The 27,462-nt window shown below is 37.8% G+C and overlaps 1 protein-coding gene across 3 annotated transcripts in view; it reads left to right on the top strand.

Annotated features, from left to right (window-relative positions):
• The first annotated feature begins 310 nt into the window (after positions 1-310).
• The window catches only part of SRBD1 (S1 RNA binding domain 1), a 221,834-nt gene continuing 194,682 nt past the window's right edge, over positions 311-27,462 (top strand). For 2 of the 3 annotated variants that reach the window (XM_063078557.1, XM_063078559.1), the window contains exons 1-7: positions 311-362; positions 6,901-6,980; positions 11,825-12,002; positions 14,434-14,820; positions 22,403-22,569; positions 25,916-26,033; positions 27,010-27,148. In XM_063078557.1, coding sequence (XP_062934627.1) covers positions 6,901-6,980; positions 11,825-12,002; positions 14,434-14,820; positions 22,403-22,569; positions 25,916-26,033; positions 27,010-27,148 — 1,069 coding nt within the window. In that variant the 5' untranslated portion in view covers positions 311-362. Of the gene's footprint in view, positions 363-1,285; positions 1,340-6,900; positions 6,981-11,824; positions 12,003-14,433; positions 14,821-22,402; positions 22,570-25,915; positions 26,034-27,009; positions 27,149-27,462 lie in introns of those variants that run through there. The other variant, XM_063078558.1, reaches the window with a different exon arrangement.

The raw sequence follows: 27,462 nt of genomic DNA, 5'->3' as shown, positions 1-27,462 counted from the left end.
GCTAAATTCTAGTTTAGACTAACAGCCTTATTTCCCTAATATTACAACGTAATTCCTTTGGCTGTATCTCTGAGTTTAGAGTTTACTGTGGTTGGTAAAAAAGACAATTTAAAAAAAAGTCATTTTTCATTTCTATGGACAACACGTCCGACCCCAGCGCTCCCTCGGGATCCTCACTCTAACCCTCCCTCAGTCCAGCTTGGCTCCGCCCCGCCTTGGTGGCGCCGCGCCTTGTCTGCGCGCTGCTAACTTCGTCTGACAGAAGCGAGGCGGGACTTCCGGTGTTTGAAAAACTTCCGGCGGGAACCGGAAGACGCTGTGACCCAGAGAATCCCGGGTCTTCTGACTTACCCGGCTGGAAGGTGAGCTGTGCGTGCGCCTAGGCGGTCGTCCTGCGGGCTCGCACGAGCCCGGCTACCGTGCTCCGGTATTTTTGGGGCCATTTAAAAAAGTTCTGAGCGCTCACTTGGGAAATAACACCCTTTTTTAAAAGTGAGAAATTTCATTACATTTTACTATCAGCGGTCGGTGTTTCACACCCTGCATCCGGAAAACCCCGCCTACCTGCCGCTTGTCTTCTGCTGCCTCTTCTCAGTCAAGTTGCAGCCGCTTTTAGCGCTAAGGAGCAGACATGGGAAAGCCCGGGCAAACCTAATTGTTTTTATACCTCAAATTATCGGAGATGGGGAGGAAGCACCTTGTTTCACTGTCAGATCGTGGCCCTATCTGAATCAACTGCACTTTCATCAGTGTGCCTGGCACTTAGGAGGCGAAGAATAACTGTTAAGCAAAGAAATGAATGGGAGCTCTCTAAGCACCTTTCCGTGAACTTCCCACACGACAGTATATTATTGACGTGTTGTGTGTTGAATGAGAAATGAGGCTAGTCTTTGTGTTGGGTGCTCTGGATTCTAGTCCATTGCCACGTATCTCTTCCATTTGAGTAAACCTTTTCACCTCATTGGATCTCAGGCTTCTGAATATAGCAGGACTCTGATGTCAGAGGCACTTTCCAGCTCCAGTATTTTGTTTTTATGACTTAGGGATCTGGGCTAACATTCCAAGTACTTCTTTTGGTCCCTCAGGGAAACTTCTTTAGGTTCCTCTTAAGAAGTTGTTTCCTTCTGCTCTCTTTCTTGAATTTTTAAGTTTTTAAGTTTTCTCAGTTTTAATTTAATGTTTGTATGTGTGCAGCTCCTTCCACCCCTTTCTCCCAATTTTCACCTGCCCCTGTTTAGTGCCTCCTCTCTTGGTAACATCACTGCAACCTCCAATGTTCACGTACCCACAGAGATAAGATAGCTCCGAAGGAGGAAAATCCCACTTCACTAAAGAATAGGTATGTTCTTATGTGCTATCATTGTTTCAGAAGAGCAGTGAGTGCTATGTGTGGCATTGCCTAATAGTGATGGAAAGTAAATGTATATTCTTCTATAGAGACTATATTTGTAAGTATTCTTATGTTCATTTAATGAATAGTTATAGGGCAGCAATTAGGTGCCAGACTGTGTGACATGGAAGTGTATAAGGCAAATGTGTTTCCTTCCTTCACGGTGTTTACTACCTTGACGAGGATGTGGACAATAAACAAGTAAAACAAAAGAATAATTATAGATTATTTTTTATACTATTATATTAAGGAAGTAAATGAGGCTTTTAAAAAATATGGTATAACTGACAAACCCATTTTAGGCCTACAATGTTGAGATCTGAGGGATGAGCAATTGACAAGCAGCGGGAAGAGTGCCCCAGGCAGAGTGAACCTGAGGGGAGAACGAATCATGCTTATTACAGGAACTGAAAGAATGTTGTGACTAGAGCTGAGGAGCTACAGAAAGTGGTAAATGTGGTTAGAGAGGTAGACAGGGTCAGTCCTGTAGGGCGTTTTAGAAGGCCATGGTAAAAAATATGGTTTGATTCTAAATGAAGGGTTATCTAGTGGGAAATCACTGAATATTTTTAAAGCATTTTAAAAATGATCTCTTGGGTTGATAGGTGGAGAATGGGTTGTAGGGACAAGAGTGGAAGCAGGAAAGGCAGTTAAGAGACTATTGCAGTAGTCCAGGTTAGAGATGTTGGGGACTAAAGACCCACTGGAGATTGTAGAAATTTAAGATATATTTTTGAGGAAGAATTTATGTGACTAATAGTCTGGATGTGAGTGATGAAAGAAAAGAAGATTTGCAATGTTTTGGCTTAGTGAATGCAACTTTGGAGGATGATGGATATATTCATTATCTTGATTGTGGTGATGTGTGTACATCTGTCAAAACTTATCAGATTTGTTCACTTGCTAAACAAGTGCAGTGTATTGCATGACAATTATACTTCAATGAAGTGGTTAAAAAATTTTCCAAGGTTCTGGCTTAGCAAATAGATGGATGGTGGTGTCGTTTACTGAGATGGGAAAGACTGGAGGTTTCAGGGCAAGGAATGGTTATGAAGAATTCCATCGTGGATGTGTTAAATTTTAGATAACTACGGGGCATCTAAATAGTTTCAGAGGCAGGCAGTTTATTATATAAATCTGACTCCTAAAGGCAAGGTTTGGGATGGAGAGATTTATATTGTTAATAAGTGGGTGATATAGGTATTTAAAACCATGGATGAGATCTTGGTTAATCTAACAAGTTTTATGATATGAAGTAAGAGGATGTGGGAGGAGTGGAGATGGAGAAACAGGCCCTAAGAACACTGGCCTTTAAACTGGAGTATACACATCTCTGGGAGTATAGCTGGTATACATAGTTTTTAAGAAATAATTTCTAGGTCCTTAGCTTCTGTGTATACCCTTTCTAAAACTGATCTGCCTGAAATTGGCCTATATGTACATGCAGACTCCTTTCCCACCTCCCCTTTTATACTCATATTTTTTTGCCTGTGAAAAGAAATGATTATATCTTACTGTCTTTCCATTGTCATTGCCTCCTAATAAAGGGGCAGCTGGAAATATTTGTTTCAGGGAAGCCTTCTTTAAGGGTAATGGTTAATCAAAACATAACCTTTCCAAGGGTTTACCTGTACCTATTTTAAATACATTTCTGTTCAGGCTGAAGTGTGAAGATAGAATTGGTATATGGTGGTCTGTGTGGGAATGTTCTGAGTTCATGTATATTGTAGAATGGGGTTTTGGGAGCAGTTGTAAGGTGATCCGAGTGGGTTGTTTGATGGGGAGCTTAGCACCCTCAAGTTTTTATTCTTGCACTGATCAGATTTTCCAGAGAAAAGCATTCCCATTCTCTTCCCTAGAAGCTAAGGATCTGAATGGCAGTGTTTGGGGAACTTAGCATTTAGCATTTAGTCTATGTGGTTTCCATGCCTGCAGTTGTACTTGGTGTCTCTAGTCTACTCTGTTTTACCTTCTCCAGAGAATAAACTTCTAGACTTTTTCCTGGGGCCGTTGCCTAATAGCATGTAGTGAGTTAAGGCACTTAGAGATATTTCTTTGTGTGAGACAGCTGACAACCAACCCTAACCCCCTTCACCTTTAGTTCCAAATGTATTAGCTAAATGCTTCCTGTGATATTTTTGAGGATACTGCAGGGTAAATTGGTTTGGTTCTCAAATGCTTCTGCTACTGGCTTGGGATTTCAATTTTTATGTGGTGAAAACTGTTATCCTTTTTAGTTTTGGAATTTTGAGTCATGGCTAGGAAAACCTCCATTCCTCTAACCCCACTCAAGATTATGAAAGGAGTCAACTTTATTTTTTGTAGTGCTGCTTTTGTGGTTTTATTTTGTACCTTTTAAATCATTAGTCATTGTGGAATATATTTTATTCATAGTGCGGAGGTAGGAATTAAACCCTGGTTTTTCTCCAGGGAAATAGGTGGTTGTCTCAATACCATTTATCGAGTAATCCGTTTTTCCCTTCCCTGGTTTGAAATGCCACACCTGTCATTCACTAACTTCATTTGTTTTGTTTTATTCTGGTAAAATATGCGCAACACAGAAATCACAATTACATGTTCCTTTATGATCAGTATCTGGAAATAGTCATTTCAGGAAAGATGATCTGCATAACCAAAAAATCCCAAAAAGAGAATGAAGGAAAAAACAGATGATTAATTTGTCTACTTCCTGGAGACTGCTTTCCTTTTGTTCTCCTGTTTCCCTCTGAGCTCTATTCTGTCCAGTAGTTTTGCACTCACTGGGTTGAGTTGAGCTATAGCTGCTCATAGAACATGTTCCTTTCTGTGACAACCCCTTTAGTGTTTCTATGGGACATTACTTCCTCCTGTAAGTGGATGTTAGAGCCAGAGGCATTATAACATATGGCTGGTTTAGGAACTTGTTTAAAGAGTTCCTAATGTGTCAGAGTCTAATGCAGTTTTTATGGTATGACATACATTCTTAAGGTAGTAAATCTTATCAGCTAAAGTAAATTTATTTACTTCCTGTATTATGTGATATCTCTGGCTGTTTTAATTGTTTTAGAGGTGAACTTTTGAATTTGGTAAGTATTTTTTAGTGACATAGTGATTAATCGTTTTATTTAAGTATTATAAACTTTTGTTATAAGGGAACGGTTGTCCTGTTTTAGAAATAACCTGTCTGCTTATTCAGTCAGTCAGCGTCATTTATTTGACTGCCGACTTTGTAGAGAGGGCTCTACTTTATAGTATAAGAAGATATAGAAGAGGGAAAATTATTTCTTGTCTTTGAGATGTAGTTTAATAAGGGACTTTATAATTGCTGCCTGAGAGTATCACCATCGAATAACACTTGCAGAATACTCAAGCTTATAATTCTAAAGAAACAAAGAATCGGCACCCTATAGGAGCTTGTTTTTCAAAAGATGGCCCACACTCATAAGAGTTTTGAGACCACTGGAAGGCTGTTAGCTGCTATTTTAATTGGCAGCTACATAGCAAGGGAAATCAGTGTCTGGGCTTGTGAATAAGCCCCATGTTTTTTTTTCCTCTGGCATTTTCTAGTAGCAGAACTTTTATAGTGTTAGTTTTTGTTTGTTTGTTTGTTTTTTTAGTGTACTTTAAATCAAGTAACATGGTCTCTACCTCATGCCCTTGACAATATATGCCTCATATATCGGAAAAGATGTATCCCAGCTCAAATGTTAGTCTTTCTTTTTTTTTTTTTTAATTTTATTTTGTTGATATACAATGTGGTTGATTATTGTGGCCCATTCCCAAAACCTCCCTCCCTCCTCCCTCTCCCCGCTCCCTCCCAACAATGTCCTTTCTGTATGCTTGTCATATCAACTTCAAGGAATTGCAATTGTTATGTCTTCTTCCCCCCTGCCGGTTTTTTTTTTTTTTTTTTTTGTGTGTGTGTGTGTGTGTGTGTGTGTGTGTGTGTGTGTGAATTTATTTATTTATTTTTAGCTCTCACCAATAAGTGACAAGTGATATTTCTCTTTCTGTGCCTGACTTGTTTCACTTAATATAATTCTCTATAGGTCCATCCATGTCATTGCAAATGGCCGTATTTCATTCTTTTTTTATAGCTGAGTAGTATTCCATTGTGTAGATATACCACATTTTCCATATCCACTCATCCGATGATGGACATTTGGGCTGGTTTCAACTCTTGGCTATTGTAAAGAGTGCTGCGATGAACATTGGGGAACAGGTATATCTTAGACTTGATGATTTACATTCTTCTGAGTATATTCTGGGTCATATGGTAGATCTATCTGCAATTGTTTGAGGAACCTCCATACCATTTTCCATAGAGGCTGCACCATTTTACAGTCCCACCAACAGTGTATAAGATTTCCTTTTCCTCTGAAACCTCGCCAGCATTTATCGTTCAGAGTCTTTTGGATTTTAGCCATCCTAACTGGGGTTAGATGGTATCTCAGTGTGGTTTTGATTTGCATTTCCTGGATGCTGAGTGATGTTGAGCATTTTTTCATATGTCTGTTGGCCATTCATATATCTTCCTTAGAGAAATGCTTATTTAGCTCTTTTGCCCATTTTTAAATTGGGTTGTTTGTTTTTTTCTTGTAAAGTTGTTTGAGTTCCTTGTATATTCTGGATATTAATCCTTTGTCAGATGTATATTTTGCAAATATTTTCTCCCACTCTGTTGGTTGTCTTTTAACTCTGTTAATTGTTTCTTTTGCTGTGCAGAAGCTTTTTAGTTTGATATAATCCCATTTGTTTATTTTTCCTTTGGTTGCCCGTGCTTTTGGAGTCATATTCGTGAAGTCTGTGTCCAGTCCTACTTCCTGAAGTGTTTCTCCTATGTTTTCTTTAAGAAGTTTTATTGTTTGAGGGTGTATATTTAAATCTTTAATCCATTTTGAGTTGACTTTAGTGTATGGTGAAAGGTATTGGTCTAGTTTCAGTCTCCTGCATATTGATATCCAGTTCTCCCAGCACCATTTGCTGAAGACACAGTCTCTTCCCCAGTGTATAGGCTTGGTGCCTTTGTCAAAGATCAGATGGCTGTAGGTTTGTGGGTTGATTTCTGGATTCTCTATTCTATTCCATTGGTCAGTGTGTCTGTTTTTATGCCAGTGCCATACTGTTTTGGTTATTAGAGCTTTGTAGTATAGTTTAAAGTCAGGTAGTGTTATGCCTCCAGCTTTATTTTTTTTGCTCAGTGTTGCTTTGGCTATGCGTGGTCTTTTGTTATTCCATATAAATGTCTGGATAGTTCTTTCCATTTCTGAGAAAAGTGTCAGAAATGAGCACTGGCAGCGTGGGTGCGGGTGGGTGCCGGGAGACCCTACTCGGCTGCTGCAGCTGCCGCTGCAGGCCAGTTGGTCGTCAGGCCGCTGCCAGTGAACCTGTTGCGCAGCCTGTCACGGGTGCTGGGGGCCATTGGCACCGCCTCAGTCCCACCTATAGTGTTAGTTTTGAATGGTACATCATTTTGTAGCCAAGTAAAATGGTCAGACTATTCAACTGATTTCATGTTCTATTTCTTCCAGATGTCATCATTGCCAAGACGAGCAAGAGTACAGGTCCAGACTGCAGTATCCAAAGATGAATTTTCTTCCTTCTCTGAGTTGTAAGCATATTGGTTTTATTAGGGATGGGGGCGTGATGCATATTTTAGAAAGTAATGCATTACATCACTTAGTAACTTCTCAAGTGATTTGGGTGGAAGAAGGCTGTGTCTTTTTCATTCATTCATGCAATGAATATTTGTTGAATTTGTGCTATTCCAGGCTCTGTCTAGTGTTGGTGATAAAGTATTGAATATTAGGAGAGAGAAAGTAACCAATTAAATATATAACATATACTACCCAAAGCAATCTACAGATTCAGTGCAATCCCTATCAAAATACCAATGACATTCTTCACAGAAATAGAAAAAGCAATCCTAAAATTCATATGGAACCACAGAAAACCCCAAATAGCCAAAGCAGTCCTGAGCAAAAAGAACAAAGATGGAGGCATTACACTATCTGACTTCAAAATATACTACAAAGCTATAGTAATCAAAATAGCATGGTACTGGCATAAAAACAGGCACATGGACCAATGGAACAGAAGAGTGAGTCTAGAAATAACTCCACCTATCTACAGCCAACTGAGTTTTGATAAAGGCACCAAGAACATATATTGGGGAAAGGATTACCTCTTCAGTAAATGGTGCCGTGAAAAATGGATATCCATATGCAGAAGAAAGAAACTAGACCACTATCTCTTACCATACACAAAAACCAACTCAAAATGGATTAAAGACTTAAACGTAAGACCTGAAACTATAAAAGTACTAGAAGAAAACATAGGGGGAGCACTCTAAGACATTGATCTGGGCAAAAATTTTATGGAGAAGACTTTAAAAGTACAGGCAACAAAAACAAAAATAGACAAATGGGATTGCATCAAACTGAAAAGCTTCTGCACAGCAAAGGAAACAATGAATAGAGCAAAGAGTCAACTGGCAGAGTGGGTGAAAATATTTGTAAACTATTCATCCAGCAATAGATTAATATCCGGAATACACAAGGAACTTAGCTCAACAGCAAAAAATCCAAATAATCTGATTAAAAAATAGGCAAATGACCTGAATAGACATTTCTCAAAAGAAGACATACACAGCTGCTTAGAGTGTGGTGATGATAATACGAAGGTCCAGAGTTCAATCCCTGTATTGGTCAGCATCAAAAAAAAAAACAAAAAAAACCCCAAAAAACCAAAAACCCACAAAAAAACAAAATAAAAAAAGAAGACATATAAATGACTAACAGGTATATGAAAAAATGCTCAACATCACTAATCATCAGGGAAATGCAAATCAAAACCACAGTGAGATATCATCGCACCCCAGTTAGAATGGCTATTACCAAAAAGACAAAAAATAACAAATGCTTGTGAGAATTCAGAGAGAAGAAAACAGTTACACACTGTTGATGGCAATGTAAATTAGTATAGTCACTATGGAAGACAGTATGGAATTTTCTCAAAAAACTAAAAATAGAACAACCATATTATCCAACAATCTCACTGCTGGGTAATTATCCAAAGGAAAGCAAATTAGCATACCAAAGAGATATCTGCACCCCCATTTTTACTGCAGTACTATTCACAATAAAGAAGACTTGGAATGAACCTAGGTGTCCATTGACAGATGAATGGAGAAAGAAAATGTGGTATAATACACAATGAAATACTACTCAGCCATGAAAAAGAATGAAATCTTGTCATTTGTGGCAACATGGATGACCCTGGAAGACATGTTAAGTGAAATAAGTCAGGCAGAAAAGATAAATACTGCATGTTCCCACTCATGTGGGAGCTTAAAAAAAAAAAGTCGAACTTATAGAAGTAGAGAGTAGAATTGTGGTTACTAGACTCTGGGAAGGAAGGTAAGTGGGAGGATAGGGAGAGGTGCGTTAAAATGGATATAAAATCACAGCTAGGTAGGAGAAATAATTTCTAGTGGTCTATAGTAGTACTAGGCATCTGTAATTAAAAATAATTTATCATATGTTCTCTATTGGCTAGAATAATGGAGCTCAAGTGCTTCCATGTCAAAGAAATGTTTCTGTGATGCCGAATATCAATTACTAATTATCCTGTTTGCTTATCACACATTGTAAACAAATTTTGAAATAAAACGCTGTGCCCCATAAGTATGTACAATCAATATATGTCAATTAAAACAAATAGATAAAAAAAAATACATGTTTATATAACATAATACTTACCCTAGGATGTAAGCTCCATGAGAACAGGGAGTTTTATATATTGCTTTAGAGTAGGGTTTCTCAACCTCTGCACTATTGACATTGTATACAGGATAACTCTTTGTTATAGGGGCTATTGTTGCCTTGTAGGATGTGAAACAGCATCCACGGCCTCTACCCACTAAATGCCAATAGCATCTCCCTCCAGTTGTGATGATCAAAAATGTCTGTAGACATTGCAGATGTCCCCTGGGAGGGCAAAGTTGTCCCTAGTTGATAGTCTCTGCTTTAGAGCACTGTATTAGGTGGTCTGAAGATATTTGTTAAATAAGTTACTGATTAATGTTAGGCAGTAATAAGTACTGTGAAGAAAAATAAAGCAAGACAAGGGATAGAGAGCATGGTGAGTGATTGTAATGGGGGGGCACATTTTGGAGAGAGTAGTTAGAGAGTTCTTTTGGAGGATCTAAATGAGATTTGGGAGTGTAACTGGCAAAGATCTCAGGAATGGGTATTCCAAGAAGAGAGCAGCAAGTGCAAAGACCCTGAGGCAGGAATGAATTTGGTGTGTTAGGGGAAAGGCAAGAAGACCAGTGTGGCCAGTCCAGAGTCATCAAGGCAGAGAGTGATAGGAAATAAGATTGGAATGGAAATGATCTAATAGGCTATGACATGGTATTAGGATTTTATTTGAAGAGTGTTGGGAAGCCACTGGAGGGTTTGGGACAGGGATGTGACATGATCTGGTTTAGGTTTATAAAATATCATTCTGGTTTCTTGGTGAAGAATAGACTAGAGGGTAGCAAGAATGTAAGGAGGGGGATGAGTGAGTTATAGTGATTATTGTAGAAGTCCAGGGTTCTGGAAGTAAAAGTAATGAGAAATGGTCTAATTTGGGATATATTTTGAAGGTAGAGCAGACAGGACATACTGGTGGATTGGATTTGGGCTGTGAAGGAAAGAGGTTTTTTGGAAAGACTGAAAGAGGAACATGTATAAGGGTGGTGGAATCAGGAGTCCTATTTTGGACTTGGTAAGTTTGAGGTGATTGTTAGACATGCATATAAAAGTGGATATACTTGTCTTGAGCTCAGGGGAAGGGTCAAGTTGGGAATATAAAATTGAGATTCCTATATTGAGCCATAGAACAAGATAAGATCAGCTAGCAAGAGAGCATTGACAAAGGAGAGGAGAGGGCTGAGGACTAAGCCTTGGAGGAATTCAACATTTAGAGGATGGGGAGAGGAGGAGGGATCAAAGGGACTAAGAAGAAACTTCAAGGAAAACTGGAAGAGTGGGGTTCCTGGAAGGCATATAAAGGATGTGTCTAACGGGTGAGTGCCAGATGCTGCTGAGAATTCACACGTGATTGGGAATGAGAGTTGACTAGCTCCTTAGAACTGCTTCATGGCTGTTTGGTTAGCTCAGTTGGTTAGAGTGCAGCCTTATAACCCCAAGGTCATGGGTTTGGATCCCCTTACTGGCCAGCCACAAAAAAACAAAAAACAATTACTTTGTGTATAACAAAGTGATACCTGTGCTTGTGTTTTCCTTTAGTCTTGGTTATATTCCCATGTGAAATAGGGTCAGTCAGTGCTTCTGCTTGACAGATGATGAAACTGGGGTGAGAAGTAAGTCACCCTGATCAGTTTGGTGACAGTATGAGGAGTGGAACCCTGGTTTTCTAATTCCTTGGTTTTCTAAGTCTAGTTCCTGTCACCTCCACTGCTATTGTGTTATGGTTATGTTATTCTCATGTCTTTTTGTCTTTTTGCCGGTGGGGGGGGGGGGAGGGTTTTGCTTATTCTTGGGCTCAGTAGCATCTACCTCTGAAGAGAATTCACTTTGAGAATATCAGTGGTTTGAACTATCATAATTATGCTCTCCTAGAGCATAACTTAGCTAAGAAGTCAACCAATCAGGTTTTTGCCTCCAGGCAGAACTTAACATTCAAAAACCCAGACATCCCTATGTACTAGTCTCAGTGAAGGAAGTGGTTATCCTTCCCACTAATATTGACCTCTTACATTAGGGTAGAAATAGAATTAAGTGGGTTGGCAGGAGCATGATATTCCTTTAACAGTTCCCATGGCTGCTTTTTCTCTGCTGTTGCTATGAGTTTGATTCTTGGTTGTTAGAAAAACACTATATCTGCACCTGATCCAATCTAATCAGGAAAAAAATTCATTCTCTGAAAGGAAAAAAGGGTTAATTAAAGCAGTTGAAAAGGTCTTGGTGCTGGCTTTTTCTGTAATTTAGGGTGTTTCCTAGAGTCATTTCCCACTCCTTTCATTGATTTGAATAACTTAATACAATTTAAATGAATTTGATTAGCACTTAGGAACTTAAGTGCTTTTCACTGTTAAAATTGAAAAGCTCACATTGACTATGGGTGTGACATGACCCAGAAATTACTTAAGGTAACAAATAATTTCCTGTGTCTCGAATGTATGTGTGTTTGTTGGTTAGGAGAGAGGAGAATGGAGAGACCTGTGGGTTATAGTGTACTCGGAGTATTTTTACATTGGTCCCTGATCACTTCTGTCGGTTCAATTAATTCTTAGCAATTGCTTGCAGCCTGTGCTGATATCATTCCATTTTATATTAAGCAAGTCCTACTTTATCATTTTTTCAAGAAGCCTAATTTTTTTCTCTTTTTTTTACCTTTGATGTTTGGCTTCATTTTTTTCTGGAAATTGTTTTAATTTACTCCTAGATCATCAGCTTCTGAAGAGGATGACAAAGATAGTGCCTGGGAGCCCCAAAAGAAAGTCCCCAGAAGCCGTAAGCAGCCTATTACCAAGGAATCCAAACCAAAGAGGGTACCTCGGGTGAAGAGGAACACCTCACAGATCACTGATGGCTCAGAAGGTGTGGCTGTTAAGGAGGAGCTGGTAGGTGGGAACACTGTAGGTCTTTTCCTGATTGGTGATGTTACTTTCTCCTCACACAGAGTAAGACAAAGCATGTAAATGACAAAAACTGTTGGGCAGTGGTGTCCCCTGCTATGGGTCTTAATAATATTTACCATCAGATTCACTGTGTTTCTTTGTCTACTTCCTTTTCCCTCTCCTAGGAGGTGGTGTAGGTGTGGTAGTGGTATTAGCAAATATTGGAGTGCTCACCTTTAGTCAGGCGATGTGCTTAATTAACCTTTCGCTTGTATGATCTTACTTAATCCTCATAACAACCATCAAGGCAGGTGCTATTATTCTCCTGACTTTATACATGAGAAAGCCATGGCAAGAGATATTAACTGACTTGCTCACTGTGCACAGGTAGTAAGGATGGAACTGGGTTTCTAAGTCAGGAATGTGATTTTGTCAGCATTTTGGGAACCGATATATCCTTATGGGTGTTTTTATATCAGCCATGCTCCCAAGAGTGATGTATACAACTAGAGTGCTGGTTTAATAATTTGAAATAATAGAATGCTGGTTTAATAGTTAGAAATAATCGTCACAAAGATTTGATATTCTTATGACCAGCACTTTTTCTCCTCGGAGGCTGAAGTAAGTAGGGAATTAAATAATAATCAGAAATTTGTTTGATGAGCATGGATGAACATAAGAGAATTAGATATATTCATCCATCTGGGATTATAGAATGCCTACTGTGGTCTAGGCACTGTGCTTGCCGCAATGACAATTGAATGTTTTAACTGCATGAAGCTAAGATAGTCTGAAGTATCCATCTCACAGCAGGGCTGTCTTACCATTGGGACCAAAATACTCAGAATCTGCTTAAGTTTATGTGTGGAATTTAAAATGAATAAAGTTTTATTCCATTCCGTGTGAATGGTTTGAACAATGAGAAAAAAAAAATCTGAGCTTTTCTGTCTTTCGTACATTGGTCATATTTGCTTTTACAGTTCTCCTTTTTTTGCTTCTCTGTGGCTGACAACTCCCTTCATGACTGACACAGTTTCGTTAGTTGTGCCTATTCATTTGATTAGATTATTTTCAACTCTTACAGGCCTGGGAGTCATTTTATCATATCTCTACTTTCCATTATGAGTGAAAAATTTAATACTCAGAGGGCTTTCTAATGTACATCCTTTTAAAGTTCAGAGGGTGATGATGGTAGGTAGGCATTGGGGTGGGGGTGCTGTAGTTCCCAATAATTTTTTTCTTTTTTTTTTTTTTTAAAGATGACTGGTAAGGGGATCTTAACCCTTGACTTGGTGTTGTCAGCACCACGCTCTTCTGAATGAGCCACGGGGCTGGCCCATTCCCAATATTTTTAATAGTAATTCTGGAAGAATTATTTGATAGGAGAGAAAACTGAATTTTAACTGAAGTTTAGTTTGGTAGTTTTTTGTGTTTGTGCCATCTGGGTTACTTAGGTAACAGAACAGGCTAGCTTGAGAAACTGTAAGCTCCTTAAATGCAGGGTCTTTATCTTATTTGCCACTCTATCGCCAGTGCAAAATGAGTGCCAGGTCTTGTTCCTTCATACCTGAGCTATCATTTGGGTTTGGAGGCAGTAGTGGTGCAGAGAGTAGTCCCTGGACACCTGTGTGGACTGCTGTGCGGACTCCTGTTCAAGAGAAGTGCCTGACATTACCCTGCTGTCATTCTGTGTTTTCTGTTCTCTCTCCTAAATGAATTGATGGCAAGTGTAGCCTGTTGAGTTTTATGAGTGTGAGTGTTTTTCTTCTCTCCCTCTATGGTTGACTTTGATGTAAATTTTAATCTTGGTTTTCTGGCATGGGTAGACTGATCCTTTACTCATTTTTAAAAATTAAACTCTTTATTTCTAAATAAATATGCAGTGGTAAGAAATAAGAGAGGGATTCCATGTACCATTTATCCAATTTCCCCCTGGTAACATCTTGCAAAACTATAACAAAGTATCACAACCAGGATGTTGACATTAAGAAAATCTACTGATCTTATTTAGATTCTCCAGTTTTACTTGTATTCATTTGTGTGTGTGCGTGTGTGTGTATATGATGTATTTAGTTCTGTGCAATTTTGTCATGTGTGGGTTTGTGTATCTACCACCACAGAACAGTTCCATCACCACAAGGATCCCTAGTGTTGCCCTTTTATAGATACGCCCACCTCCTTTCCATCTTCCCACCTCCTGCCTTCTTATCTCTGACCCTGGCAACCACTAATCTGTTCAGGAATATTATATAAACATAACCATATAGTATGTAACTTTGAGGTTGTCTTTATTTCCCACTCAACATAATTCCCTTGAGATTCTTCCAAGTTATTGTGTGCATCAATAATATGTTCCTTTTTATTTCTGAGTAATATTTCAGGGCAGTTGGTTTTTATCTTCTAATTCTCATGTGTTCTCTTTATGGTTTGGTAGAATAGCTCTGTGGCTATTGCAGATGTTGATTCGGAAGAGAAAAAAAATGAATTGGATACTGTACAGACTCTGAAAACAGCAAAGAGAAGACGGAAAAACTCAGCTCAGTCACTTTCAGCTCCAAGGACTAAAAAGCTGAAGGCTGGTAAAGAAACCAACAGAGCCAGCAACTTAGACGGTGAAAGTAACAGTACAGAGACACCGTCCACAAGCACCACGTGGGAAAGTATATGCAAGAAGGAAGAGAATGAAGATGACTTTACATTTGGTCAGTCCCCTTTAAAGAAAATGAAGACTGAAATGTGTCTTCAAGGGCAGCCTGTCAAGTTTCCAATAAATGCCAACAGTTTTAAAGAGGAGGTAGAAATGAACTGGGACATAGTACAGGTATGTGCAGCTTTTTCCTGTTACTTTAGTTCATTTGATTTCTTTTTTTTCATTAGCATAATGGTTGTATTGGCTAAGAGAAGGGCTGGGAGTTTTCACTTCTCTTCAATTTTGCCAGTGATTTCTGGAGGCTTTAGCCACAGTTGCCTTTCTTTAGTACATTATTTTGTATTATGGCTTATCATCATCAGTTCTTCAGCTAAGAGCTGTGACCTTAGTCATGGTAGATCTTTGCCGTGGTGTTTTAGGGAATGTATACCACGTAGACAGATTGCACCAGCAGATTGGACCCACAAAGGTTCATTGTTAAGTTTTTGCTTTGAACTGGATTTCCCCGTAAAAATAGTGCAGGTGATTAGGTCATTGGCCATTCATCCATCTGTTTAACCCTTAGTGTAATGTTGTAATAATATACTATAAACAAGGCCTAGCAATTTTTAAAGGAAAATTTTTTAAGTATTCCAACTTTTATATTTTTTTACCTCCGAGGAAGTTGGATTTCTTCCAGTTTTTTTGGCTGGCTTTCGGGAATCGCAGAGGGGATCTGAAGAGTGGCTTATGAGCAGTGATTTTCAATCTTTTGTCTTCCCCAACACACATTGGGACCATTTCAGACTTAATCATGGCAGTGCCTCTCAGGGTAGATGGGGGCAACCTCATTCCGTGCTGTGTGTCCCCTGATGATTCACATAAGTACTCCTTCCCCTGCTGTAAATCGCTGGTGTAGAGCCCAGGGCCTCTGCTGGATCCTAATACTACTTCTCAGTCTGGGACTGTCTTTGTGTCACCTTTTTTCTTCAGAGGAATATCTTTTTACCATGCTGCCTTTTCTATTACCTATTAGTGGAATGTCATTGGTAATTTTTGATCATGATTTCTGTGCTTTCTGGCCCACTAAGGAATGGAACATTGCCTCACAGCTTTTCTTCTCATTCCTGTTCCTGTACTAAATCGTCCAGTGTATCTTAGAGAAACAGGGTATAATAGGCTCCTTTATATGCCTTTTTTTTCCCCTTATTCGTTTAGACCTACAAGGCAGTGTTTTTGAAGTGTGGTTCATGGACCACCTTCATCAGATTCACCCCGAAGACTTTCTTAAAATGCAGAGTCCTTGGTCCCAGACCAGACATATAGGCCTAGGGACATGTCCCATTTTGCCCATCTTTCCCTTTGCTAACACTTTTAAGCTTATTTCTGTTTATTGTCATAGATCCACCTCTGGTAGTTGACAGTGTGCATGAGGAAGGACAGGTTTCAAAGGCCATGAAGTTTTAGTTTATTTTGAGTTTATTACCGTGTACACAGAGGCCTTTCAGAGAACAGAAGGGATAGAATGTTATCAAGTCTCCCAAAGGACTTGGACCAGAGATTGGATAATCGTGAGGACTTGGAGAAAATATTCTCAGTTTTCTTTCTCTGTGGTCACCCATTTCTGCTGCTTCTGTTTGAGTTATTATTTTCTCTCAGCATACTAGTTGTCTCTGCTTCTTTACAGAGGATAGAAGATGAGAGCTCTTCAGTTCATTTGCTATTAGTTACTGACCAGCTAATTCTGCATTCCACTTCCACATTTCAGGAAGAAAATCTGAGTGTCTGAACTTGAGTCAGGTATATACCTCTAGTCCAATGATGGGTACAGATGCCTCATCATATTGTAGAAATATGGCTGCCGGGGCTCCATATGTGCATGTGTGTGTATGGTGGGAGGGTAGTTTCTCTGAGAAAAGGAGGGTGTTTGGGGCCACCTGTCTACTTCAGGGTCCAGGCCTAGTGCAGGAGGTTAAAAACAATAGTGTCCTAAAATTTTTATTTAACAGGCTTTACATATGAACATATTCTGTGTCTATTTTCTGTTCAGGGATTGGGGATCACTAGTTCTTTTGAGCAGAAACAACATACTCCTTTTTCAGCTCTTTTTCCCAAACTGCAGGTGTGAGGTTGCCACCAGAAACTAGTTTTGTTAGAAGTCTGTTTTATCATTATGAAGTATGTTACGAATGCAATAAACTTTTTATGAATTTGAGGACTGGACTGGCTACAAGCAATTTTTGAGAAAATTAAACTGTTCCAAAGATGTGTTTGCTTTTACACAGTTTCTTTTTTTTGAGAGTGGTGGGTGTAGAGGAGTGGAGTAGCCAACTATAATATCCTACTAAAGTTTGCTAAATTGGAGAGAAAAAGCCAACAAAGTTACTTTATTAGCCATTTTCCCCTTGTGGCAAGAGATTGTGTGGGATTATGTGGGTGAAGAAAGCCATGGGATGACAAAATTGGGGAATGAAGTGAGAACAAAAGGTGGCCAACGTCTCTGAGTTGGTTGTCTCACTGCAGTTCTGCATATGAATACAGTACGACTCATTAGATTTAACCTGCTTGTCCCAGGAGAGATTAAATAAATTATATTGGTACTTTTTGTTAATAGAATTTAGCTGTTAGTATTTGTTATTGGCTTCTTTTTTCCAGAAGAAAAAAAAAGAAAAAAAAGAAAAAAATAAACAGCAGCCTTTTTAAGTATAACATACAGAAAATTGTACTTAAGTGTACAACTCAGGAATGTTCACAAGTGTAACCATGTAACAACCTTCCGGATCAACAAACAGGACAATATCAACACCCTGAATCCCCATTTATGCCCTTTTCCAGTTCCCCCTTTCTTCTACTATAACTATCTTCTGATTTTTAACAGAACAGATTAGTTTTTCCTTTAGCAGTCTTTAAGGAAACTTTTTGTGTGATAAATAAAATGACTAGGTAAGGGGTAAAGAGAACAGCAGGAGTCAACAGCTTTTCAGAAGGGAGGTCTCCAATTGCTGGTTTGGGAATGATTTTGAACAGAAAATTCTCTCAATTCTACTTATTAAAGAGTCATTTAATTCAGATGTTAGTTCTTTTAGAATGCACATGCTGCCTGGACAATTAAAGCTATACTTTATTTGCTGATACCTACAAGTTTTCTTTTTAATTGAGGGAATAGGAATTTCTTTTTGGAGGAGTAAATCTCAGGACACTTTGGGAGAAGGCATTTTGTTGCATGTTTTAGACAGCCAGAGGGCAGTATTTAGTCACCATGTCTCACTAATCTAAAGTGTTCAGGAACAGAAGTGTGGCAGTTTGATTAATTTATATTTTTGCCCCCCAAAATTGTCTTGCTTTGCACACAAATCAAAATTTTTGAAGAGGTAATATAGCTTGTGGGACTTTGGGCGATTTGCTTAACTTCTGTGGATCTCGGTTTTTGCATCTGTATAATAGGAATAATAATAGTACCTATCTCATATAGTTTAAATGAGTTAACATTGAATGTGTAAAAGGGTTTAGAACATAATAAACCCTGTATAGGTATTAACTTAAAAGAATGGTCACAAAAAGCGCCTAGGTCTTAGAGGTGAAAAAATTCTTGAGACTGCCTTCTTTTTTTTTTTTTTAGCTTTACTCTCATTCCTAGTCACCAATTAATTTAAAAAACAAATAAATAAAATAATAAGTGTAAATAGTTTAAAAGTAAAAACTACATTAGTTCCCTTTCCTACCCCTTCCCATCCCTAAGGCTTGCTCTCTATTTTTAACTCCTTTAGTTATTTCTTTGTTGTTTGCCTCATTTTTCTAAAACACAGATTGCTGGGTGCCACTCCAGTGTTTCTCATTGAGTGGATCTTGGTTGGGGCACAAGAATTTGCATTTTAAAAAGGTTATCAAGTGATGTTTTTACTGCTAGTTTGGGGACCACACATTGTGAACCGCTGCTGCAGTCCGCAGATCCTATTGATTCTCAAAAAGAGGGTTTACTCAACTGCTAAAACTAAGCAGTGAGCAGATAAATTGTTGAATGGCTTCATCCTGAATATAGGATAAAGTTCAAACTCTATAGAATTTACCATCTAGCCCTATTCATCTTTCCATTTCTCACCTGATTTTAAAACCCCTTGTACATTTCAGCATTAGTGATCTTTTAGCATTTTTAAAAATGTGCAGTGATTTCTTATCAGTGGCTTTTGTTATGCTGCTCTCTCTTCCTGGAATTCCCTTCCCCCATTTAGCTTCCTGGCGATACCTTCATTCTCTTGTTGCTTTTTCATCACTGTTGTGCGCTTAAAGCATGTATATTTGATTCTGCCAGAGTACAGATCACACCATATTTTAACAGTTTACTTGTCTGTCTTTTGTTAGCTTGTTAGCTCCTTGGGAAGATGGCATTGGTTTTTTTACATCTTGATTGTCACTGGCTTAGTATGGTTATTGGCATTTAATATGAGCTAACGCAGATGTTTGACTAAATCAATGTAGAAGAAATTTGGTGATTTGTAGGCCCCAAAGTGATGATTGCTTGGGTGTAGTTTTGTTAGCCTTAATATTAAGGAGCAAATTTGTGTAAGTAGCAGCATACACTCCCTTAAAACATATTATTCTGTCTGGATTTGTTAGAACCTGGTACTATCCAGATTTGGGTCTGAAGTCTTAGCTGTTTTAGGTTCCTTTTGTTTGACGGTAGCTGAGCTGGTAGGTGAAGCCCATGGGTTGCTCTATCATACAGTTCCAGAATGGTGAGCATTTTGGTCGTTTCCACCTGTCATCTCTGACTTTCAGAATCTTGCCTGTCCTTCAGGGGCCAACTGAAATGCCACTCCTCTAGCAAGCCTTCCTTGATTACACCAGGGAGATCTTTCTCTTCTCTGAAAACATGGTACCATCTATTGCCTGGCACTTGCTGTTTTATTTGTGCTTATTTGCATTAATATTTTATCTTCCTTTCTAGGTTGCTAACTCCTTGAGGATTGTGAAAGTTTGGGGCCAAGTTTGGGAAGGGATTTTAAAACTATGCTACAGTGGTTGGACTTTTACTAGTAGGTAGATAAATCATTGGAGCTTAAGTTCAAAAAAAGAAAAGAGATGATTGTGTCTGTATTTTAGAAATATAATCAGTAATAATGCACAGAGGTTGTGTGGGAGGCATAAGGAACAAAAAAATCCCTGTAATATGGTTCTGATAAAAGATGACATTAGTGGAAAGGAAGCTCAAAGGGAAGGAACAGATGTTTTGGAAGTTCTGTTTGCTTCCTTGGTGACAGATTAGATGGGTGTGATAGAGAACACACTGATTCTGAGGCCGTTGATTAAAATGCTTTCGGTTACAATAAGAGAAAACCCATCTCAAACTAGTTTAAGCTATCAAGGAGATTTATTGACCTACATAACAGGGAAATTCAGTACACTGAAATAGTTTCTCTACTGTTCTCTTAGCACCACCATCCTCATAATAGCAAAATAGCTACAGCTTCAAGGTTCTGCCTCTGCAAGCTATATTTCTCCAAAGGAAGGAATTGTACCTGGGTCCAGAGTTCCAGCCCAAATCTTGAAGCTTCATACTGATTGGGTTAATCTGTTTGGCCAGGGCATCGCCACACTGTGACTGTTGTTAATTCTTCCTTTTTCTTTTTTTTTTTTTTTAATTTTCATGTTGTTAGTTTGCAAAACAACTGCTTACTTGAACCAAATGCTGTGAAGCTGGAGTGGTATCAAATGCTCCCAAGCCACATAGCTGCTGTGTAATATGGGGGTAACCACAATATTGGGAGAGATAACCACAATATCCCCTAAGGTTTCTGTGGTTGATGATGATGTTGACTGGAGTAGGAAATGGGAAAATGTATAGATTTGATGGAGAAAATACTAACGAGTTTGATTTTGTGTGGGTCAGGGAAGATAAGAAGCAAGAGGAGCATTTCTGATTAAGAGAGCAACTTCATGAAGGAGTCTTAAGAGGGAAGCAACTGGACTTGCTCTGGAACTGGGAGAAGGCCATTTGGCTGGCTTCTAATGATCTAGGGGAGGATTGGATAAGATGATGTTGGAGAGGGAGGCTGATGTCTTTTGGGTCATGGTAAGGAGTTTGGATTCCAAATGCAATGAGAAATCAGTGATGGGTTTTGACCAGTCAAATGACATGATCCAATATACATTTTGAAAAGAGCATTCATGCTTTTTGGAAATTGGAATTGATGGGACCTGGAGTGGATACAGGGAGAACAGTTAAAGGCTTTTCAGTAGTCGAGGCTAGAACTAGACTGGTGTGTGGGACAGAAGATATGAAGAGCAGACTAAGGAAATATTTTGCAATTAGAGTTGTCTGGTTCTTATGATGGATTGGATTTAAGGGTTGAAGGAGATAGGCTCTCTGTTTTCTGGCTTGAACTGCTGTTTAGATAGACATCATATAGGGAATTAAGTTTGAGAGGAACATCACTTTGCAAATACAAACTTGAGATGCCTATTAGATTTCCAGGATAATATGTCAGATAGCTGGCTAAATGAGTCTGCAGCTTGTGTGGAAGAGTCAGGGCTGGAGATGTGAAATTGTCATCCTTACCAGAGATTTGGTATCAGAATGGATGATAAGATATAGGCCACGGGGTTTAAGATGCCCAGAGAAGAAAGTATCCTCTATAATCTCTGGAGTTCAGCCATTTATTTAATCTATAGTTTTGAAATTCTGTTATGTATCTTGACTTGATTTTGTTGATCAGATGATTATGATAATTCCTTAATAATTTTTCCCTGTCGTCATCGTCTCCCCCCCTCCCGCCCCCCGCCCCCCAGTTTTTAGATATTGGGCATCAAGGTTGAAGTAAAATAAAACTTACTTTTTTGTTCTTTACTTTGAAAAAGCTGCTTAGGTTTTGAGAATAGTTACTGAAATTGCATTTTATTCTTTCTGTTCTCAAGTCCAACTTATCTAAACTTTTCTACTTACATGTACATTTTGCTGAGACCTACAGACATTATTTTAAAAATTATTATTTTGAATATGTAGTATCTGTGCATGGTACAAAATTGAAAAGATACAGAAGGTTCTTCCTACCCTAACCCTCAGCCAACCAATTACCTTTCTGGAAGTGAGCCATGTTCCCAGTTCTTGTGAATCATTCCATGTCAGTTCATATAGAGCTGCCTCAGATTCTCAAATGGTTACATGGTATTCTACTGTATGGCATATTACAATTTATTTGCCAGTTCCCCATTGTAAACTTAGGTTTTTGCTGACTTTTACTATGCTAGAAACAGTTCTTCAAAAAAAATTGTAAATATCATTTTCCAGAGATATGTATATATATCAGGATAAATTCCCAAGAATGTAATTACTGGGTCAAAGAGACTATGCATTGTAAATTTTGATAGATATTGTCAAATTGCTTCTGCTATTCTACCTTCTCACTAACAAAGATTAAAAATGCCTTTTTCCTATACTCATGCTGACACAGTGAGTTACCAACCCCTTGAACTTTGCTGTCATTCTGAGAGATGAAAAGTACATCATTGCATCTTTAAAAAATACCTTTATTGAGTGCTGTGGAATTTAAACGATAGAGTGATTTTGACTGGATTTTACTGAATTAGTGAAATGACTGTCTTACCATAATGATTCTCAATACATACATGTGTTTTATATAGTTTTCCTTTTTTAGGAAACTACAACAAGTAGTTTCTAAGTGACTGGAGAACATTATTTGATACTGTATTTTAAATTATACATTATAATGTAGATGTTTAATTTTTGGTATCTTAAATCACTATCTCCAATTTGCAGGTTTTATCTGAGAGAACTAATATTGAACTCTGGGTTTGTGCCAACATCATTCGTCTCTTTAATGATGACAACACAATTCCCTTCATTATACGTTATCGAAAAGAGCTCATTAATAACCTTGATGCTGATTCTCTGAGAGAAGTTCGACAAACCCTAGAGGAACTATGGTAAGAAATCTAGGAAGGGATCAGCCTAATGTTAGGGGAAAGAGAGTAGATGAGCCAATGAGGAAAAACAGTGAGGAAGTGAATGACAGTAGATTTTGACAGTTCCAGTGTTTTGTTTCCTTGAATTATTGTAATCTGGATATAGTCAGCTCTATTTTACTTATTTAGGGGCTTATGGAGTTCCTCTGCTGGGGTGTTTATGCATAGCTTGGGCATGTATCAGCAAAAAGGTGGTTTGCAGAAAAGTGTGTGCCACAGAGTTTTACTGTCATCTTCTCTCATAGAAATGATAGGGCATTTCTATGGCAATAATGGCAAAATTAGGACTGCCAGTAGAAAACTCAGAAAAGCACCTTCAATAGCTTGCGTAAAAGTGTCCTCTTAATACTGAAAAGTCCCTAAATGGTGAGTTCTTCAGCAGAGTAGATATTGGTGGGAAATATGTATGTTTCCTTTTTCTGTTCTTTAAAGGTAATGATATTTTAATGTTAGTAGATTGTAAGTTGTCTATGATTATAGAATGGAAAGTACCTTTTCCTTAAGACAAAATTATGTCTCTGGACTTAATGTAATAACTCAGAAATATGCATAAAAAGACCAACCATATTATTCATAGGGTTTATTGAAACACTTAACCATTCATGTATTTATTGCATGTCTCCTACAGGCACAGTGTTAATGTGTATATTATTCAACTCTACAACAAGGATCTGATTAAAATTGGATTTAACCCTACCAAAAATGACCAAGTCATTTTTAAAGTACCAAGGGTTTATTTTAAGCTACCTGTGATTTGGGGAGAACTTGCATCTCACTAACTTTTCTATCCCTTTTGTTGAAGTTCTTTTAGTGCCAGGAGAATTAAAATGTTAATATGTAGAAAATTATGTTTCAATGAGAGGCAAAATCAATTAGCCAATTCAGAAGTGTAAAAGATTTGCTAATCAAATGGTCTCAGATGCAAATGTTCAAGGGCTGGGCTGGTGCTATGAAGCATTGGGGGGGGGATATGACCTTGGTATTACAAGTCCTGTTTAAAAGGGACAGTCCCTACTCATCTCCAGCAGATTATTGACATTCAGGGTTATCTATCCAGTTTGCTGTATCTTCCTATTTCTGAAAAGAAGCTGAAAATTTGAGTTTTTAGGTAAAACTTTTCTGGGCCAAACAAAACCATGTATAGGCAGCATTTGGAAGACCGGCAGTTTGCAAATTCTGAAGTAAGCTTTTTGTTTGAATAACATGAAATGAAGAAAATCTGATGGTTTGGGGACCTGAAATTGGGAGAAGTGTCACAAACAAGCAAGAATAGTTTGCTTACAAAAATTAAAGGTATTCTAACAATATTTGGTTGTATGGGGGACAAATAGAAGCTTTATATCAAGATGATAATGATTATTATTATTTTCTATATAAAACACTTTTACTGCAAAAGAGCTCCATTCTCTGGGTTTCTATTAGTAGAGGAATAAATTGAATATAAGTAGAGGAATATCCCTTTAAGTGGGGGCATTGAAGATCTTTTTATATAATACAGAGATTTCTTTTTGGTGATAAGATATGGTTTCTATTTTTTCTTAAATTTAAGATTTTCTATAACTGTATTATTGGTTTTCAATCTGTTAATTGCTAACCATACATGAGAAGTGAAACCAATTTAATGTCATGCCACTTAAAAAAATGAAATAGAGAATAGAAAATATTAGTGCAGTGTATGTGGTAACGGTAAATACTATTTCATGAAATGTTTCATTATACAGTATATATGTATGTGTATACTGGGTTGCAAGATAAGTATATTTCTTACTACAGTCACTGTTAAAAAGTGAATTAAAAAGTATCATTCTGGATAGCAAGAACAGTTTTCTGTATTTTTCTCTAAAGATGCTTCTCTTTTTCCTTATATGTAGTCCGACAGGTTATTGGCCTTTTATCAAAATGACCCTGATAGGCTTTAGACCTTGAAAACAGTCTTGGCTACCAGGATTCTAAAAGACATACAGGTTGTAATCTAAGGACTGCATATTCTTTCCTCTAATTTACAATCTTCTGCCCTAGCTTTTTAAAAATATATAAGTAGATTTAGCTTTCTTTTTTACCAATCATTTTTAATAATTCATATTATCATCTCTAACTTTTGCTCCTCATTTTAACAATACCATTATTAGGCAGGTCCTATATATAGGAACAAGTAATGAAATAGGATGAGAAGCATTAAATATAATAACAGGATTGTATATTTACAGTGAAAAACCATTGTAAAGTGGGGAGCTACTGTGCCCACTCCTCCCTTTGCTCCCCTACTTGAGTATTAGTCCCTGTGCGTTGATTCTTGGAATCAGCTTTTCTACATGGAATTCTGGTTCTTTTCTTTTCAGTGGAGAATGGCATTGAGAAATCAATTATGGGTGCTAGGTGTGCTCGTACTGAGCACTGATACTCCAGTAGCAATGAGTATACCTAGTATCCATAACTTGGTTTTTAAGTAGCATTCTCCTAATTCCAGGAGTAAAAGTAAAAGATGAGCCTTGAATAAATATCTTGTGCCAGAGAATAAGGAACTGCTCGAAAAATGATGGGGACATGTCAAAAGGACATAAAAGCTAGCTTTGAAGTTACTTCTGGCCAAATCTGGAACACTTTTAGCATTAAAATAAGTGATAGCAATGGATTATAACCACTAAATAAAATAAGAAACCATGAATCTATAGTGATATAAATAAATCAGTGAATAAATGGAAAGTTTAATGAGGAATGGGATAATTACATAGTCTCAAAGTTCCTCTGCACAAAATACTTACTAATTATAGAGGGAATAAAGGGTACCTGTATTGTGGAGAAACCCACAGACATTACCTTAAATGATCAAAGTTAATTGCTGATGGGACAAATCAAAATTATTTGCCACCTAATAGGATGTCGTGAGAAGAACACAGTGTCACTTCTATGATATTGCTGCCAAAAATGTGTCATCTGAATTTAATTGTGAGGAAACATCAGCGAAACCCAAACTTGTGAAACATTCTACAGAGTAACTGGCTTGTAGCATTCAAAAGTATCAAGACCTTGAAAATCAAGGAAAGACTGAAATAATTGTTTTAGCTCGAAGGAGACTAAAGATACATGGCAACTACATGGACCCATGATACTAAACTGAATCCCCATAGGACATTATTGGGACAATTGGTGAAACTTGAATGAGGTCTGAGGATTAGATGCTCAATTGGGCCAGAGAAAGAAAAAATTCCTTTTACTTTACCTGCAACTTTTCTGTGAGTTTGAGAGAGCCTTAGAAAGAAAGTTTTGACATATAGGTCTTGTATATTATAAAAGTTTTTATTTTCAGGGCTGTTGCAAAGAAGGTTCATAGTACAATCCAGAAAATTAAGAAGGAGGGGAAGATGTCTGAGTGCTTGTTAAAAGCCTTGCTGAATTGTAAAACTTTTGAAGAACTAGAACATGTGGTAAGAAACCCTTTTTATCTTTTAACGTAATGCCTGAATATATTATAATTTGGGTTTTTTAATAGTTAAAGAACACCGAAAAATACAAAGCTAAAGTCATTAGCTACCATTGTTTAATTCAACAAAACATTTATTTTTTATTCAATAAGTATTTATAGAGTGTTTTTTTTTTTTGTGCTAGGCACTTGGGTTTGCAAAGATGAATTATACGTAGTCCTTGTCCTCAGGGAATTCCCAGTTGAGTGGGGAAGCAGAGTAGATTATACAATTTTGATTATACAAATTTGAAACCATGAGGATAGAAGAACTCACTCAACGAAAGTTTATGGGGTGAGCAGGTCAGGATTGACCACTGGGGAACACCAGCTTTTGAAGTGTGGGTGGAAGAAGGGAGAGCTTAAGAAGACATGGAAAAAATGGTCAGAAAAGTATGAGGAGAATCGGGAGATGATGGTGCCATGTAACAGTAGGGAAGAGAGTTTTAGAAGGAGGCAATGATCAATAGTTAAATATAGCAGGGAGGTTTGGCAAGATAAAGACTAAAAAATGTATACGTATTTATTTGGTAATTAGGAGATCGTCATGGATCTTTGTGATACCAATTTCAGCAGGTTGTGTGGGAAGAGAAGCTAGGTAGTGTTGGGTTGAGGAGTGGATGTGGATTAAGAAGTAGAGCATTGTGTATAGACAACTTCTAGGGAAGCTTACTGGTGTTGAGGAGAGGATCTTGTCCAGTGAAGAGTTAAATGAGTGAAACCAAACAAATAACCTATTAAGCATACAGAAAAGTGTAAAGAATAAGATGAGGCACACACCATCTTTGTACAGTATTATCTAGTTAGTATTCATTTCTGAAGGAAGAGGAAATGGTTGAGAAAAGTGTTTAGCATTCTTGCCATGTCCTGTAATTTTATATCCTAGTTTTAACTTTTGCTTTTTAAAACTGAATCATATGTTTTCTGCCTTTTTTTTCTAGTCTGCTCCATATAAAACTGGGAGCAAAGGCACCAAAGCCCAGAGAGCAAAACAGTTGGGATTAGAAGGAGCAGCCAGGACACTGCTTGAGAATCCAGGGGAGCTCAATCTGCTATCTTACATTAAAACTGATGTTAAAGGTACCAGCTTTACTTAAGTGATTCTCTCTGGTTTTTTATTTTTTAATTTGAAAAATCATGTTGAAAAAAATGTTTCATTAAGTAATGACTATACAAAAGAATATTATAGCATATAAAGAATAAATACTGTAATTCTAATAAAACAAATCCTGACATACCTTTTGCTTAGACATTTAGCTTTCTTCTTTTTATGAAATGCCTATTCTAGTCTTCTGCCCATTTTTCCATTGTGTTGTTTCTCTTTTTCTTATGAATTTGTAATTATTTTTTAGATGTTGTTTATCACATGTATGTGTTGCAAATCTTTTCTCCCA

The sequence above is a fragment of the Cynocephalus volans genome, chromosome 14 (genome assembly GCF_027409185.1).
Source record: "Cynocephalus volans isolate mCynVol1 chromosome 14, mCynVol1.pri, whole genome shotgun sequence".
Lineage (NCBI taxonomy): Eukaryota > Metazoa > Chordata > Mammalia > Dermoptera > Cynocephalidae > Cynocephalus > Cynocephalus volans.
This window is presented reverse-complemented; position numbering and strand designations above follow the sequence as displayed.